The following is a 14396-nucleotide window of genomic DNA, read 5'->3' as shown; positions in this document are numbered from 1 at the left end:
GAAATGAATGCTTCAGGTCTAGTGTTTCTTTTGCCACCAGCTCTGCTTGCTGCTCTGAGGCAATTGGGAGTAGTAATGTTGTATATGATAACAGCTCCTGTCCATGATAGAAGGCATACAGGAAAGAACTGCCCTGGGACAAACCAAGAAACACATGTGGGTAGACATGAGAAAGGTTGGAGGGAAGGGTAAAGTCCCTGTGTGGGGAATCATCATGGCAATCACATGGCTGTAGAGGGGGAAGCAAACAACTCTGTTTTGGAGGACATCAAGGGCATACCAGAAATCAGAATGGGATTGTGGACTCTGTGTGTGTGTGTGTGTGTGTGTGCGTGCGCGCACGTGCACGCACATTCGCCAGTCCTGGGGCTTAAACTCAGGGCCTGGACACTATCCCTGAGCTTCTTTTTATTCAAGGCCATCACTCTACCCCTTGAGCCACAGCACCATTTCTGGCTTTTTTGGAGTAGTTAATTGGAGCTAAGAGTCTCACAGACTTTCCTGCAATGGCTGGCTTCGAACCATGAGCCTCAGATCTCAGCCTTTTGAGTAGCTATGATTACAGGCTTGAGCCCCTGGTGCCCAGCAAAATAATTTGGAATTTTGATGCCTCTCTTTCAGCTCTTGTTCACAAGAATCCAACTCAGATGCTGCCACCTGACCCTGACCAATGAAGAAATTTAAGAACCTGTAAAAATTTCCCAACAGGGCTAAGAACGTGGCTTAGTGGAGAGTGCTTGCCTAGCATGCATGAAGCCCTGGGTTTGATTCCCCAGTACCACATACACAGAAAAAGCTGGAAGTGGTGCTGTGGCTCAAAGTGGTAGAGTGCTAGCCTTGAGCAAAAGAGGCTTAAGGACGGTGCCCAGGCCCTGAGTTCAAGCCCCAAGACTGGCAAAAAAACAAAACAAAACAAAACACCACCACTACCACCACCACCAACAACAAAAAATCTTCCCAACAGCCACTGGTTTCAGAAGATGACAAGACAAAATTTTGGGGTTGGTCTCTTCATCTCATCCTGTATGGCTGGCTTGTTTTGTTTGTCACAGATTGTTTTAAGGTCACAGCTGGCTCCTGAGGATCAGCTAAAGTGGGGAGGGGTGTTGGCAGTAGATCTAATTGCACTTCAAACAGGTGTTGCGTTCTGTCCTTCACCTAGGCTTGATCAAGCTGCACTGGGTCATGATCGCACACACTGTTACCTGATGTGCCGCCCAAGACAAACAGAACAGGGTTAAGTCAAGGCTTTATCAATAAAATTAATCCAGTCACCTGATGGGGGTCATGACCTCATTTCCTGAGTATTCTTAGCTGAACAAGTGAAAGCTTTGTGGGTAGACCTACCAGTAGGCCCTCAACTTAACCTTGCAAGCACTCATGTGTACAAAGCCTTGACCCTCAGCCTAGAAGTTTTGGCAGAACACTGCAATTCTCCCACAACATGTTAGAACAGAAGTTCTGTTTGGAGTATTGTCCCAGGACACCTCCTATTTGCATTTGTATCTTCCATATCTCAGCCTGGAGGTAGTTATGATGCATCCTGTAGCCTCACTCCCAGGTTCCAGTAAAGGAAGAGCTCTTGCAGAGAAGAACTGCAGAATATAAAATCCTCTGCAGCACCTAGAAGGGGTTTCTTAGCAATGAGGTCATCCTGCAATCACATTGCATTCATCTGTCTCCTAGAGTTTGTGGGCGTTATCTTTTGGGGCAAGGTGAAACAAGAATCTTGGGGAGCCAGCACCTTTGGCTTACTTTCATTTACACTAGCTGTATAATAAACTATCTGAAAGTGTGCGTGCATGTGTGCGTGTGTGTGTGTGTGTGTGTGTGTGTGCGTGTGTGTGCTGATACAAAGCTTGAAATCAAGGCCTTATGCTCTTGCTTGGCTTTTTCACTCAAGGCTAGTTCTCAACCACTTGAGCCACAGCTCTACTTCTGGCTTTTTGCTAGTTAATTGGAGATAAGAGGGGATTTTTTTTTTTGGTTGGACTTGGGGCTTTCACTCTGGGCTTGGGCGCTGTCCCTCAGCTCTTCAGCTCAAGGCGAGTGCTTTATTGCTTCAGCCACAGTGCCGTTTCCAATTTTCTAGTGGTTTACTGGAGATAAGTTTCACGGACTTTCTTGCCCGGGCTGGCTTTGAACAGTGATCCTCAGAACTCAGCCTCCTGAGTAGCTAGGATTACAGGCGCCCGGTTAAGAGGGGATTTCTTTTGTCAGTCTTGGGGTCTGATGGGGCTTGAACTCAGGGCCTGGGTGTTAGCATTATGCCCACCTTTAGGCCTCAGCTCCACACATACCTGAGCTCCTCCTTGCCCTGGGAGTTCCCGCCCTACAGCTGGCCAAGCCCTCTCTCTCCCCAGACCCACAGGAGCTCCCACCTACCTCACTTCCTGCCCCCAGACCCTCCTGCTATAATGCAGTGTGCTTTCTCTTAGGGAAATATGGCCCTCTAATAAACCTTGTAATATCTTTCTTGTGTGCCTGCTTGCTTCCGGGTGGCTCTGGGATGGACGTGAAGGATCCTTTCACTGGGCATGTCCCTGAGCTTCTTTTGCTCAGGCTAGCACACTACCACTGCCACAGTGCCACTTCCAGCTTTTTCTGTTTATGTGGTACTGAGGAATCAAACCCAGGGTTTCATGCATGCTAAGCAAGCACTCTATCACTAAGCCACATTCTCCCAGCTCTGGGGATAAGAGTTGTATGGGCTTTCCTGCCTGCATTGGCTTGGAACCTTAATCCTCAGATCTCAGCTAGGATTACAGGCATGAACCACCAGTGTCTGGCTTCTCTTTGTACCATTACTGGTTGAATCTCTCAGGCTTTGGCCTTGACTTTCCTTAAGTGTATGAGATTTCTTTCCTTGTCAGCAAAACAGGAATTATATTACTAGTTGATCTCAAAGAGGCACAGTGGCCAGTCTATAATGTTAAGAGAGGATACCCAAGGCAGGCCTTGGCTGCCATGAATTAAATTCTAGGTGTAGTTCCTGAAAAGCGCGAATCTGCCACCAAGGCAGATGAGGAAATGAGAAATAACTGCTAAAGGGTACCAGGTTTCTCTCCAAGGTGATTATTGAACAAAGCTATCATTATACTAAAATTCATTTAAACATTGACTGAATGGCACAGTATGCAATTCTCTCCCCCCCCCCCCCCGTTGGTTGTGGGGTTTAGACTCAGGGCTTGAACACTGACCCAATCCTTTTTTGCTCAAGGCTAGCTCTCTACCATTTTAACCACAGCTCCACTTCTGTTTTGCTAATGGTTAATTGGAGATAAGAGTCTTGGGACTTTCTTTACTGGGCTGGCCTAGAACCTCAATCCTCAAATCTCAGCCTCCTGAATAGCTAGGATTGTGGTGTGAGCCACCAGCACTAGGCTACAATCGTGTCTTAATAAAGCTGTCAATAGACTAGAGTGCAATTCTTGGGTAGAATATATATTTAGTGTGCATGAGACCTTGGGTTGACTGCACACATAAAAATAAAAGGGAGGGGGGAGAAAGAAGAGGAGAAGAAGGAAGAGAAGTGGGGAAGGGAGGGAGGGAACAAGGGAAGGAAGGAGAAAGAAAAAAGAAATGTTAAAATTATCCAGCCAGGTAGCTTACACACATAATCCTAGCTACTCAGGAGGCTGAAATCTGAGGATCATGGTTTAAAGCCAGCTGGGGCAGGTAAGTCTGTGAGACTCTAATCTCCAATTAACCACCAAAAAGCTGGCCTTGAGCAAAAAAATCTCAAGGACAGTTCTCAGCCCTGAGTTCAAGCCCTAGGATTGGCAGGCACACAAATAAAAATATCACCCAAAATCCATCTAAAATTTTGTCAATTACATTTTTTTTGCCAGTCCTAGGGCTTGAACTCATGGCCTGGGCACTGTCCCTGAGCTTCTTTTGCTTAAGGCTAGCACTCTACCACTTGAGTCACAGTGCCACTTCTAGCTTTTTCTGTTTTATGCGGTACTGAGTAATTGAACCCAGGGCTTCATGCATGCTAGGAAAGCACTCTACCATTAAACCACAGTCCCAGCCCTGTCAATTACATTTTGATGTCTCTAAGTTAGAAACTTATTTAGTGATGGTGGGCTCCTTAGGAACTCTTAGCCTAGCAGAACAACACTAAAACAACCACCAAGAAGATGTGACAACCAAAGGGAACAAAGGCCAAGCACTGTTTTGCTGTGTCTGCTAAGCAGGCACGGAAAGCTGCAGGGCATTGGCTAAACAGAAATCTGACCTTGCCTAAACTGGCTGACAGATGTCAGAGGCCCATTCTGGGTCACAGGTCGGGGAGTGCAGCTGGGGCAGTCCGACCTGTCAAAGTGTTTCTAGTTACCCGGACCCCTCATACAAGTGGAAGCCACATCTCCAAGCAACAGGAGGTGCTAAATAATTAACAGCATTCCGGGCTTCTCCTTGTCCCTCACTTTGTCTTACATGATCTGCTCTGAGATCAGACCCAGTCAGAGATCAGACCCAGTCAGTGGCACCATTTGGACTTCCAATAAGCAGGACTGCTTGTGTGTTTCTTATGGTGAATATGTTAGTGTTGAAAATTCAACAGGACATGTGTATAACTATCCCTCTGGAATTAAGAAATATTCAGAATTAAGAAACGTTCTACAAAGACAGCTTGTGAATATACCAATTTATATGCACATAAACCCCTACTCTTTTGAATCCATAAATGTTACATTATATAACTTTGTATCTTGCCTTCTTCTGAAGTCTTAGTAAGCAATTCATATTAATATAATAGATCATCACATGTGTGGTGTGAGTGTGTGTGTGTGTTTGTGTGGCTATAGGGGCTTGAACCCAGGCCTCTTGCTCACACTGGGCTTTCTTGCTCACAGCTGATAATCTCTCATTTGAAAATTACAGGCTTGAGCCACTAGTACTAAGCTAGATCACCCTATTCTCTCTTTCTTTTCTTCTTTTCCTCTTTCTTTTTTCTCTTTCTCCCTCCCTTCCTTCCTTTACCTTCCCTTCTTCCTTCCTTCCTTCCTTCCCCCCCACTTTTTCTTTCTTCATTTTTGTCCAAGACCAGAACTCAAACTTGGTATCTGCTTGGTATCTGATGCCTCTAGCCCCACCCTACTCTTTTTTTTTTTTTTGGTCAGTCATGGGGCCTGAACTCTAGGCCTGGGCGCTGTCCCTCAGCTCTTCAGCTCAAGGCTAGCACTCTACCACTTGAACCACAGCACCACTTCCGGCCTTTTCTGCTTATGTGGTGCTGCGGAATCAAACCCAGGGCCTCATGCATGCAAGGCAAGCGCTCTACCACTGAGCCACCTTCCCAGCCCCACCTACTCCTCTTTTTTTTTGGTCGTTGTGAGGCTTGAACTCTGGGCTTGGGTGCTCTTCAGCTCAAGGCAAGCACTCTACAACTTGAGGCACAGTGCCACTTCCAGTTTTCTAGTGGTTTAGTGGAGATTAAGAGTCTCACCAACTTTCCTGCCCAAGCTGGTTTTGAACTGCAATCCTCAGATCTCAGCCTCCTGAGTAGCTAGGATTACAGGTATGAGCCACTGGTGCCTGGCACCTACTCTTTTTCTAAGGTCACCTAAAACACTATCATATGCATGTACCAAAACTTAGTCTACTCTGGGACACTTGTGTCTTTTCTAATCTTCCTTGACCACAAGGATAATATTGAAAAACACCCCCACACAGGCAGGGTAAGTGAAGGGTAGAAGGTATAATGGCAGCATGAGTGGTGGAGAAGAAAATTGACCCAGTTAATGAAAGAACAAAACATGTACTGAACAAAGGCTGACCTTATAAAAAGCAGAAGAGGAGGTCCACATAATGAAACATTGACAGCATTAATCTCTCACTATCCAACAGAATGAGCTAGCCTAAGGGAAGAGCATCAGAGAAGAACATTCTACCAGGTTTCTCCAAGGCCTGGATGAGATTTCCTTCTATCCAAGTTTGTTCTTATAGTTTGGGTCCTTTCACACCAAGTAGTCCATACCAATAGTTCCTGATTCCTCTACCTAGGCATCTGCGTCCTCTGAAAAGAGCATGGGGGATCAAAGATGGCTACAAATTCTTTGACATCTGCCCCCTCAACAGTGAGAAATGGCTGCTGCGGACATTTCTAGGCCTGAGGCTTAAGAAAACAGTGATTTTGCTGGGTGCTGGTGTCTCATACTTGTAATCCTTGCTATTCAGGAGACTTAGGTCTGGAGAATCAGTATTTGATGCCAGCCCAAGCAGAAAAGTCCATAAGACTCCATCTCTGATTAACCAGTAAAATTCTGGACTGGAGGAATGGCTTAGGTGGTAGAGCACCATCCCTGAGCATCAAATGCCAATGACTGTGTAACGATGAAAATAATGATTTTGGGGTTGGGAAGGTGGCTCAGTGGTAGAGTGCTTACCTTGAATGGATGAGGCCCTGGGTTCGATTCCTCAGCATCACATAAGCAGAAAAGGCCAGAAATGGCGCTGTGGCTCAAGTGGTAGAGTGCTAGCCTTGAGCTTAAGAGCTGAGGGACAGCACCCAGGCCCAAAGTTCAGGCCCCACGACCCGACCAAAAAAAAAAAAAAAGAATGATTTTCTTTTGTTATTAAGTGGTTGCAAGGAGGTTACCATTTCTTATGTCAGGTTATGAGTGCATTTCTTTTTTGCCAGTCCTGGGGCTTGATCTCAGCGTCTGGATGCTGACCTTAGCTTCTATGCTCAAGGCTAGCACTCTACTACTTGAGCCACAGCTCCACTTCTGGCTGTTTTGCTGCTTAATTGGAGATAAGGGCCTCAAGGACTTAACTTCTTCAAGCTGCCTTCGAATCATGTTCCTCAAATCTCAGCCTCCTGAGTAGCTAGGAGCTCAGGCATGATCCACTGGGCACAAGAGTACAATATGTCTTAATCAATGTCATCCCTTCCGTTGTCCCCCCATTTTTCCCCTCTCAACCCAACCTTTGAGTACTACTGATAATTTAAACAAATCCAACTATATCTAATATTTTTCTCCTGAACATTCACTCTGATAAGACTGGCATTAGTGAGAAGTGTCATTACCCTAAGCTCACCAAGCTGAGAGGAAGCCCAAGACACCAAGAGAGAAGGGGGAAGGAGGGAGAGAAAGGGAGAGAGGGAGGGAAGGATGGAGAGAGGGAGAGACAGACATTCATGCTACTGAATGATGCTACAGTACCATTCATGCTACTGAAGCAGCCAACATAGCCATCCTGGCCCCAATAGATATGATATGCCAGCCAAAAGCCAGTCCTAAGGGCCAGACCTATGTCTCCCCTTGACCAGTCCCAGCTATTTGAATTGAAGCCTGACTCCATGAGGAAACAGAGGTAAATGATTTTCAGAGTGCCTTGTTCTATGAAATGCAGGTGTTTCCAATTACTGATCCACAAAAATCAGTGTTTGTTTTACACTACCAAGTTTTGGGATTGTTGGTCACACATTAACAGTTAATTAACAGTTAATTTCTGTGTGATACCATGATCAGGGTTAATTTTCTTGCTCCAGGTTACGCAATGATGTCTGTGGGTTTGGCTAATGAGTGTCAGTCTTGAATAATCTGCCCTTCATCAGGTGTCTGCGGCTCACATCTGTAATCCCGGCTACTCAGAAAGTTGAGCTCTGAAGATTGAGGTTTGAAGCCAGCCAAGGCAGGAAAGTCTTTGTTTTTTGGAGGGGTTTTGGTTTTGGTTGTGGGGCTTGAACTCTGGGCCTGGGAACTGTCCCTCACCTCTTCAGCTCAAGGTGAGCGTTCTACCACTTGAACCACAGAGCCACTTCCAGTTTTCTAGTGGTTTATTGGAGATAATAATCTCACAAAGTTTCCTGTCTGGGCTGGCTTTGAACTACGATCCTCAGATCTCAGCCTTCTGAGTAAGATTACAGGCGTGAGCCACCAGCACCCAGCAGGCAGGAAAGTCTTATGAGAGAGACTCTTATCTCCATTTAGCTACTGAAAAAATGGAAGTGGAGCTTTGGCTCAAGTGGTAGAGTGCCAGCTATCCTCAAGTGAAAAGCTAAGGGATAATATCAGGCCCTGAGTTCAAACCCCAGTACTGGTTAAAATAAACAGGAAAATGGAGGAGAAAGGAAGGAAACAGGCCAGGCTCGATCTTCCACAGGTGAGGACTGTTTATTGAGATAGAGCAATGAGGGACATAGCCTTCCAGTGGACTTGGAGACTGTGTAGAGCTGGGACAGGAGCTGGGTTTTATGAGGTCTGAGCAAGGAGGCAGGGTTTAATGAAAAAGCCATGGGGGGGGGGGAGGGAGAGGGCGGCTTTTCAGTTGGCCCAGGATGGAATGTTTATAGCCAGACTTTGATTGCCTAGCTGGAGTCAGGCCGTCTCCACTTATCTTTGGCAGCTTGCTTAGTAGCTATATGCAGCTGGGAAAACAGGGTAGAAATCAATCCTTCAAACACAAAAACAAAGCCAGGTGCTGGTGGCTCAAGCCTCTGAGGATTGCGGTTCAAAGCCAGGCCAGGCAAGAACATCTGTGAGACTTATCTCCAATTAACCACCAGAAAACCAAAGTGGAACTGCGGCTCAAGTAGTAGGGCACACGCCTTGAGCTGAAGAGCTCAGGGACAGTGCTCAGGCCCAGAGTTCAAGCCCCACAACTGACAAACAAAACAAAAAAACACAAATGCAGCAGTGGTACTAACTAGACACTATGTTGAAAATGAACTATACAATTTGTGGGTAGAGATGGGAGGGGAAAACTAGGAGAGTGTGAGTAAAGTCCAAAAAGAAATGTACTCTTACCCAGAACCCATGGCTCATGCCTGTAATCCTAGCTACTCAGGATGCTGAAAGCTGAGGATTGAGATTCAAAGCCAGCCTAAACAGAGAAATCCATAAGACTCTTATATCCAGTTAACCACCAGAAAACCACAAGTGGTACTGTGGCTCAAAGTGGTAATGCATTAGCCTTGAGTGAAAAAGCTCAGGGACAGTGCCCAGGTCCTGAGTTCAAGCCCCAGGACTGAAAATGTTACCTGACAGAGGTGAGGTTTAATAAAGCTCTTCACTTAGGGTCCTTGACTTCGATCACAGAATAAGAATTTCTGGACAAGTCACAGTGGTAAGCAAACTTGACAGCACTTTATGGAGTAAGCAAAAAAGCAGGCAAAACAGGCAAGCAGAAGAGCAGGGGCACACTAGCAGAATGTGGGTGCTCTCATTGGGAGATAGAGACAGAAAGACAAACTCACAGAAAGACACACATGGCAGAGAGAGAAAGAGAGAGAGAGAGAGAGAGAGAGAGAGAGAGAGAGAGAGAGAGAGAGAGAGAGAGAGAGAGAGAGAGAGAGAGAGAGAGAGAGAGAGAGAGAGAGAGAGAGAGAGAGAGAGAGAGAGAGAGAGATACAGAAAAACATAGGCACCCACGAGGGCTGGGAAGGTAGCTCAGTGGTAGAGCATTTGCCTTGCATGCATGAGGCCCTGGGTTCGATTCCTCAGCACCACATAAGAAAAAAGAAAAAAGCCGGAAGTGGCACTGTGGCTCAAGTGGTAGAGCGCTAGCCTTGAGCTGAAGAAATGAGGGACAGCACCCAGGCCCAGAGTTCAGGCCCCACGACCAGACCCCCCCAAAAAAAGAAAAAAGAGAAAAACATAGGCACCCAGAGAAACACAGACACCCAGAGAGACACACAGCTCTTTGAGCTGTTGGGTTATTTATAGGGTAAACGATGCAGGGGTTCTGGCTTCAGTGTTATGCAAAGATAGATCCTTTGTCTTTGCTCTACTCATACCTGGCATTAATTCTTGGGATGAGAAATGCATCCCTTAGGAAGGAATACATCCTGATGTCTCTCTCTGAAGCAAAAGATAGCATTTCTAAGTTTCTAAGTATCATATTTCTGAGTTGCTTTCAAAGTTAAGTTATCCTGCTTCAAAAAGAAAAAAGAAAGAAAGAAATGTATTCTTTACCTGACTTATGTAACTGTAACCCCTTTGTACATCACCTCTATAATAATAAAAAATTATAATAAATAACCTGCACTGGTTGACCAAATTTAACTTCAGCACTAGAAATACTGAAGACAGTCTGCCCATCTCCCTCACTATCCTTCCTTCCCTGTCTCACAGGTCAGGGAGTTGGAAAGAAAATGTCTCAAAGATTATTAGCAGTTGTGTCAACTGTTCACAAACATGCCTGGTGCCTTCCCTATGCCGCAGATTGTGTCTGGCCTGGAAGGAAAGGAGGTGGTGAAGACCTCGGAACTTCCCAGTTCAGTCTCAGAGCCACATAGACCGGAAGTGATTAAGAAACATGAGACAATGACAAATGCATACATTGGGGTATGGGGGAGGAGGACATAGGAGGGGTCCCAACTCAAGTAGTCCCAATAACAGCTGCAGAATGGAAACTTCTCCTTGTTCTCAGAAGCAGCATCTTTGAAAGATAAAGATGTCATTGGAATTGACATATAATCGTAACATTGGGACACATTTCTTGTTTTCCCAGCACTCTTGAAAGAGGCACTGGTACCATTGAAGTAACACAAACTTTATATGTCCCAGATCCTACCCATTCCCTGAGTCCTACAATGCTTCCCAACACTCATGTCATTTTCTTTGGGGGGAGGAGGGCGGGGGGGGGGCGGGATAGGTTGGTTGTGGGGCTCGAACTTAGGGCCTAGGCGCTGTCCCTGAACTCTTTTTTGCTCAAGACTAGTGCTCTACCACTTGAGACATAGCTCTACCACTTGAGACATAGCTCCACTTCCAGTTTTCTGGTGGCTAATTGAAAATAAGAGACTTACTGACTTTCCTGCCTGGGCTGGCTTTGAACTGTGATCCTCAGACCTCAGCTTCCTAAGCAGCTAGGATTACAGGTGTGAGCCACCAGCACTTGGCTCATTTCATTATTTTCATGTGTGATAATGCAGGTATTTTTAATTTATTTACTCATGCTCTGTGGCCCTGGAGATTGAATCAGAGCCTCATGCATTGCAAGGTGAGGTCTGTACCACTGAGTAACAGCTAGTGCTGTCTTTTGACAATGGAGGAAGCAGAAGACATTGTAGTTGGCTGCCTATACCCATTCCATCCCTCCCTCTTGGGTGAGCAGCAGACACCTGATTTCACTAAAAAGGACCTCACCCCCGGCTTTAGGGTGAACCTGCAAGGGGCCACGTTACTTAGCCCTTATAAGGGGTTCAGGGATGGGCAATTAACCCAGGCCAAACCAGGCAACCAGATTCTGTGAGACAGCAGAGCCAAAAGAACTGCAGAAAAATGAAACTGTAGCTTTGATGACTTCATGAACCTTGCTTTTGTTTCCCCTAAAGTTCATACACTGAAAGTCTGGACCCCAATGTTGGAATGTGGCGGTTCCTTTAAGAGATGAAACCTGCCAGGAACTGGTGGCTCACGCCTATAATCCTAGTTACTCAGGAGGCTGAGATCTGAGGATCACAGTTCAAAGCCAGCCCAGGCAGCAAAGTCTGTAACACTCATCTCCAATTAACCACCAGAAAACAGGAAGTGGTGCTGTGGCTCAAGTGGTAGTGTGCTCACCTTGAGTTGAAGAGCTCAGGGACAGTGCCCAGGCCCAGAGTTCAAGACCCAGGATGGAAAAATAAGTAAATAAAATTTTTAATTTTTTAAGAGATGAAACCCAAAGGAAAGTGAATGGGTTGCAACCATCATAATGGAAGGACTAATAAAGATCTTACAAGAGTGGGATTAATTCCTATGAAAGGGACTATCAGGGGCTGTGTATGTGGCTTAGTGGTAGAGTGTTTGCCTAGCCTGCATGAAGCCCTGGGTTTAATTCTTCATTACCACATATACAGAAAAAAACATTAGTGGCACTGTGCTTAAGTGGCAGAGTGCTAGCCTTGAACCAAAGAAGCTCAAGGACAGTGCCCACGTCCTGAGTTCAAGACCCAGGACTGGCAAAAAAAAAAAAAACAAGGGGCGAGGGACTATTATAAAAGAGCATGCCTGGTCCCTCCCTGGTCTCCTGACCAGGCTGTGAGCTCCCTCTTTGCACACATATGCTTCTGCTTGTATTTTTCCACTATTGTGACACAGCCCAGGGAACCCTTCCAGACACAAGCACTATGTTGTTTGGCTTTTCAACCCTTTAGAATCATGAGCCAAATAGACTGCTTTTCTTTGTAAGTCACTCAGGTCTTAAGCATTTTGTTACAGCAACCCAAAATGGACTACAAAAGAAGACTACTAAGGAATGTTGGAATAATGACACCTGAAAATGTGGAAGTGACTTTGGAACTAGGTAATGAGCAAAGACTGGAAAAGTCTGAGGGAAAAGGCTAGGCAAAGGCTCTGTTTCTCTAAACAAAGCATGGTGGGCAATTCTGGATGAAGGCTCAGAAGACCAGGAGACAGGGAAAGACCTAGATATGAGAGATTGGTTAAGGGGTGATGATGAGATTGCTAATAGAAATGTGCACAGGAAGGTCTCAGGTGGGAAGGAAAAACCAGTGATGTGTATTAGCGTGCTGGAAGAGAGCCCCGAGAAGATTCCAGATTGTTTCTCTCATCACAGAGTCTTTACAGAACAGGATGGTTTCAGGGTATACCTGGAGTCTGCTCATCTGGGCTGAAATGGCTTACACCTGGCGGGAGAACAGTAAATTTGAGGCCATCCTAGGCTACATAGCAAGACCCTATTTAAAAAAAAAAAAAAATCCTACAGCCAGGCGCCAGTGGCTCACGCCTGTAATCCTAACTACTCAGGAGGCTGAGATCTGAGGATCGAGGTTCAAAGCCAGCCCGGGCAGGAAAGTCCATGAAACTGTAATCTCCAATAAACCACCAGAAAACCGGAAGTGGCGCTGTAGCTCAAGTGGTAGAGCGCTCACCTTGAGCTGGAGTTGAGGGGCAGTGCTCAAAAAAGTCCTACAGAGTGAGACTGATTGGAAAAAAGCTTTAAGAAATACACACACAAGGGCTGGGAAGGTGGCTCAGTGGTAGAGCACTTGCCTTGCATGCAAGAGGCCCTGGGTTCGATTCCTCAGCACCACATAAAAAAAAAACCGGAAGTGGCGCTGTGGCTCATAGTGGTAGAGCACTAGCTTTGAGCTGAAGAGCTGAGGGACAGCGTCCAGGCCCAGAGCTCAGGCCCCACAACTGGACCCCCCCCCAAAAAAAAAGAAAAGAAAAACACATACAGCTGAACACCAGTGGCTCATTCTTGGAATCCTACAGTACTGAGGGGCTGAGATCTGAGGATTGTAGTTCAAAGACAGCCCAGGCTTTATCTCCAATAAACTACTCAGGAAAGGCAGAAGTGGTAGAGCACAAACCTTAAGCAAGAGAAGCTCAGTGTCAGAGCCCAGAGCCTGCGTTCAAGCCCCAGGAATGAGGGAGTGGGGGTTGGGAATCATCACCACCCCATTCTTGGCTTTCTCCTGCTTCCTGTTTCTCCTCCTAGGACTATCTAGAATTTCCTGGGGAGTTGCTGCGATACAGCTAATCCTGAACAAAGCCCTGAGAAGCCCTCAGTCCCCAGCAATCACCTGACTCACAGTGCTAGAGACTGGATGGGGTAGGAGAGGGTCATGGGACCCTCATTTCTTGGCTTAACTCTCAGTAACTAGCACCTGCACCCTGCCCCCCAAGTCTTAGGAATGTGAGGCCAACAGGGACAGCAGAAGTGACAGCTGCCAACTCCCAGGGACAAAAGTGGTAGCCCTGGCTGCTGGCCCTTTGGACCTTCAATCCTTAAGTCCTCTTCCCCTCCTTCAACTCCTCCTTTGGCTTTCTGCAAGTGTAACTTCCACCTGCTGCTCCATCCTGAATGCGGCCACAGTCAGAAGCTCCTTTGCCTAGAGTTTTGCTTTAACTTCCTAGGGAACATGTCCCCGTCCCAGCGGGGAAATTTATCTTGCACACTGCTGAGAAGTCTCTGTAATCTTCCTGAATTTACTTTCTGGAATCAAGAAGTCTGGTAGCCAATACCAGTAAAGAACTGGATAGTGAGCACACATCTGCTTCCAATGTATACGCTAGCACGCACAGTTCTCTTTTGAAACAGATTCCTTTTCCTCGTCCACCTTAAGTCACCCCCAAGCCACCCCGACTCCTACCCTCCTGCTTCCGGGTCACTGTTTGTCTCCATGGGGGGAGGGAGGCTCTGCCTACACATTTCCAGTTTATCACCATCACTTCAGCCCGTGCCCAGTGAAGATCCCGAATCCTTCACGTCTTCTCCCACATCTCCCTCATCTCCAGCGTGTCTGTCCCAGCGCTCTCCCTTCTCCCCTCTCAGATCCCAGATCCCACCAGCCCCCCCCCTCCACCGCCCCACGATTATTACCTGGAGCTCGTGCAGTCGCAGAACATAGCCTTGCACGAACAGCTGGTAGAAAGTGTGCAGCCTCCCCAGCCAGGGGAGCTCCTCCAGGCTGCGCAGCCGCCGCCGCC

At 46.6% G+C, this 14396-nt stretch overlaps 1 protein-coding gene across 1 annotated transcript in view; it reads right to left on the bottom strand.

The window, feature by feature from the left end:
* LOC105987202 (sterol 26-hydroxylase, mitochondrial) overlaps positions 1-14394 on the bottom strand; it is a gene marked incomplete at its 5' end in the record, with an annotated part of 30675 nt that extends 16281 nt beyond the window's left edge. Inside the window, one exon of the mRNA XM_013018434.1 lies at positions 14290-14394. Within this exon, the coding sequence (XP_012873888.1) occupies positions 14290-14394 (105 nt within the window). The remainder of the gene's footprint in view (positions 1-14289) is intronic.
* Between the last annotated feature and the right edge of the window lie 2 nt (positions 14395-14396).

This window comes from Dipodomys ordii, unplaced genomic scaffold (assembly GCF_000151885.1).
Source record: "Dipodomys ordii isolate 6190 unplaced genomic scaffold, Dord_2.0 Scaffold1, whole genome shotgun sequence".
NCBI classification, from domain to species: Eukaryota; Metazoa; Chordata; class Mammalia; order Rodentia; family Heteromyidae; genus Dipodomys; species Dipodomys ordii.
The sequence above is the reverse complement of the archived record's forward strand: the minus strand, read 5'-3'. Positions and strand labels throughout refer to the sequence as shown.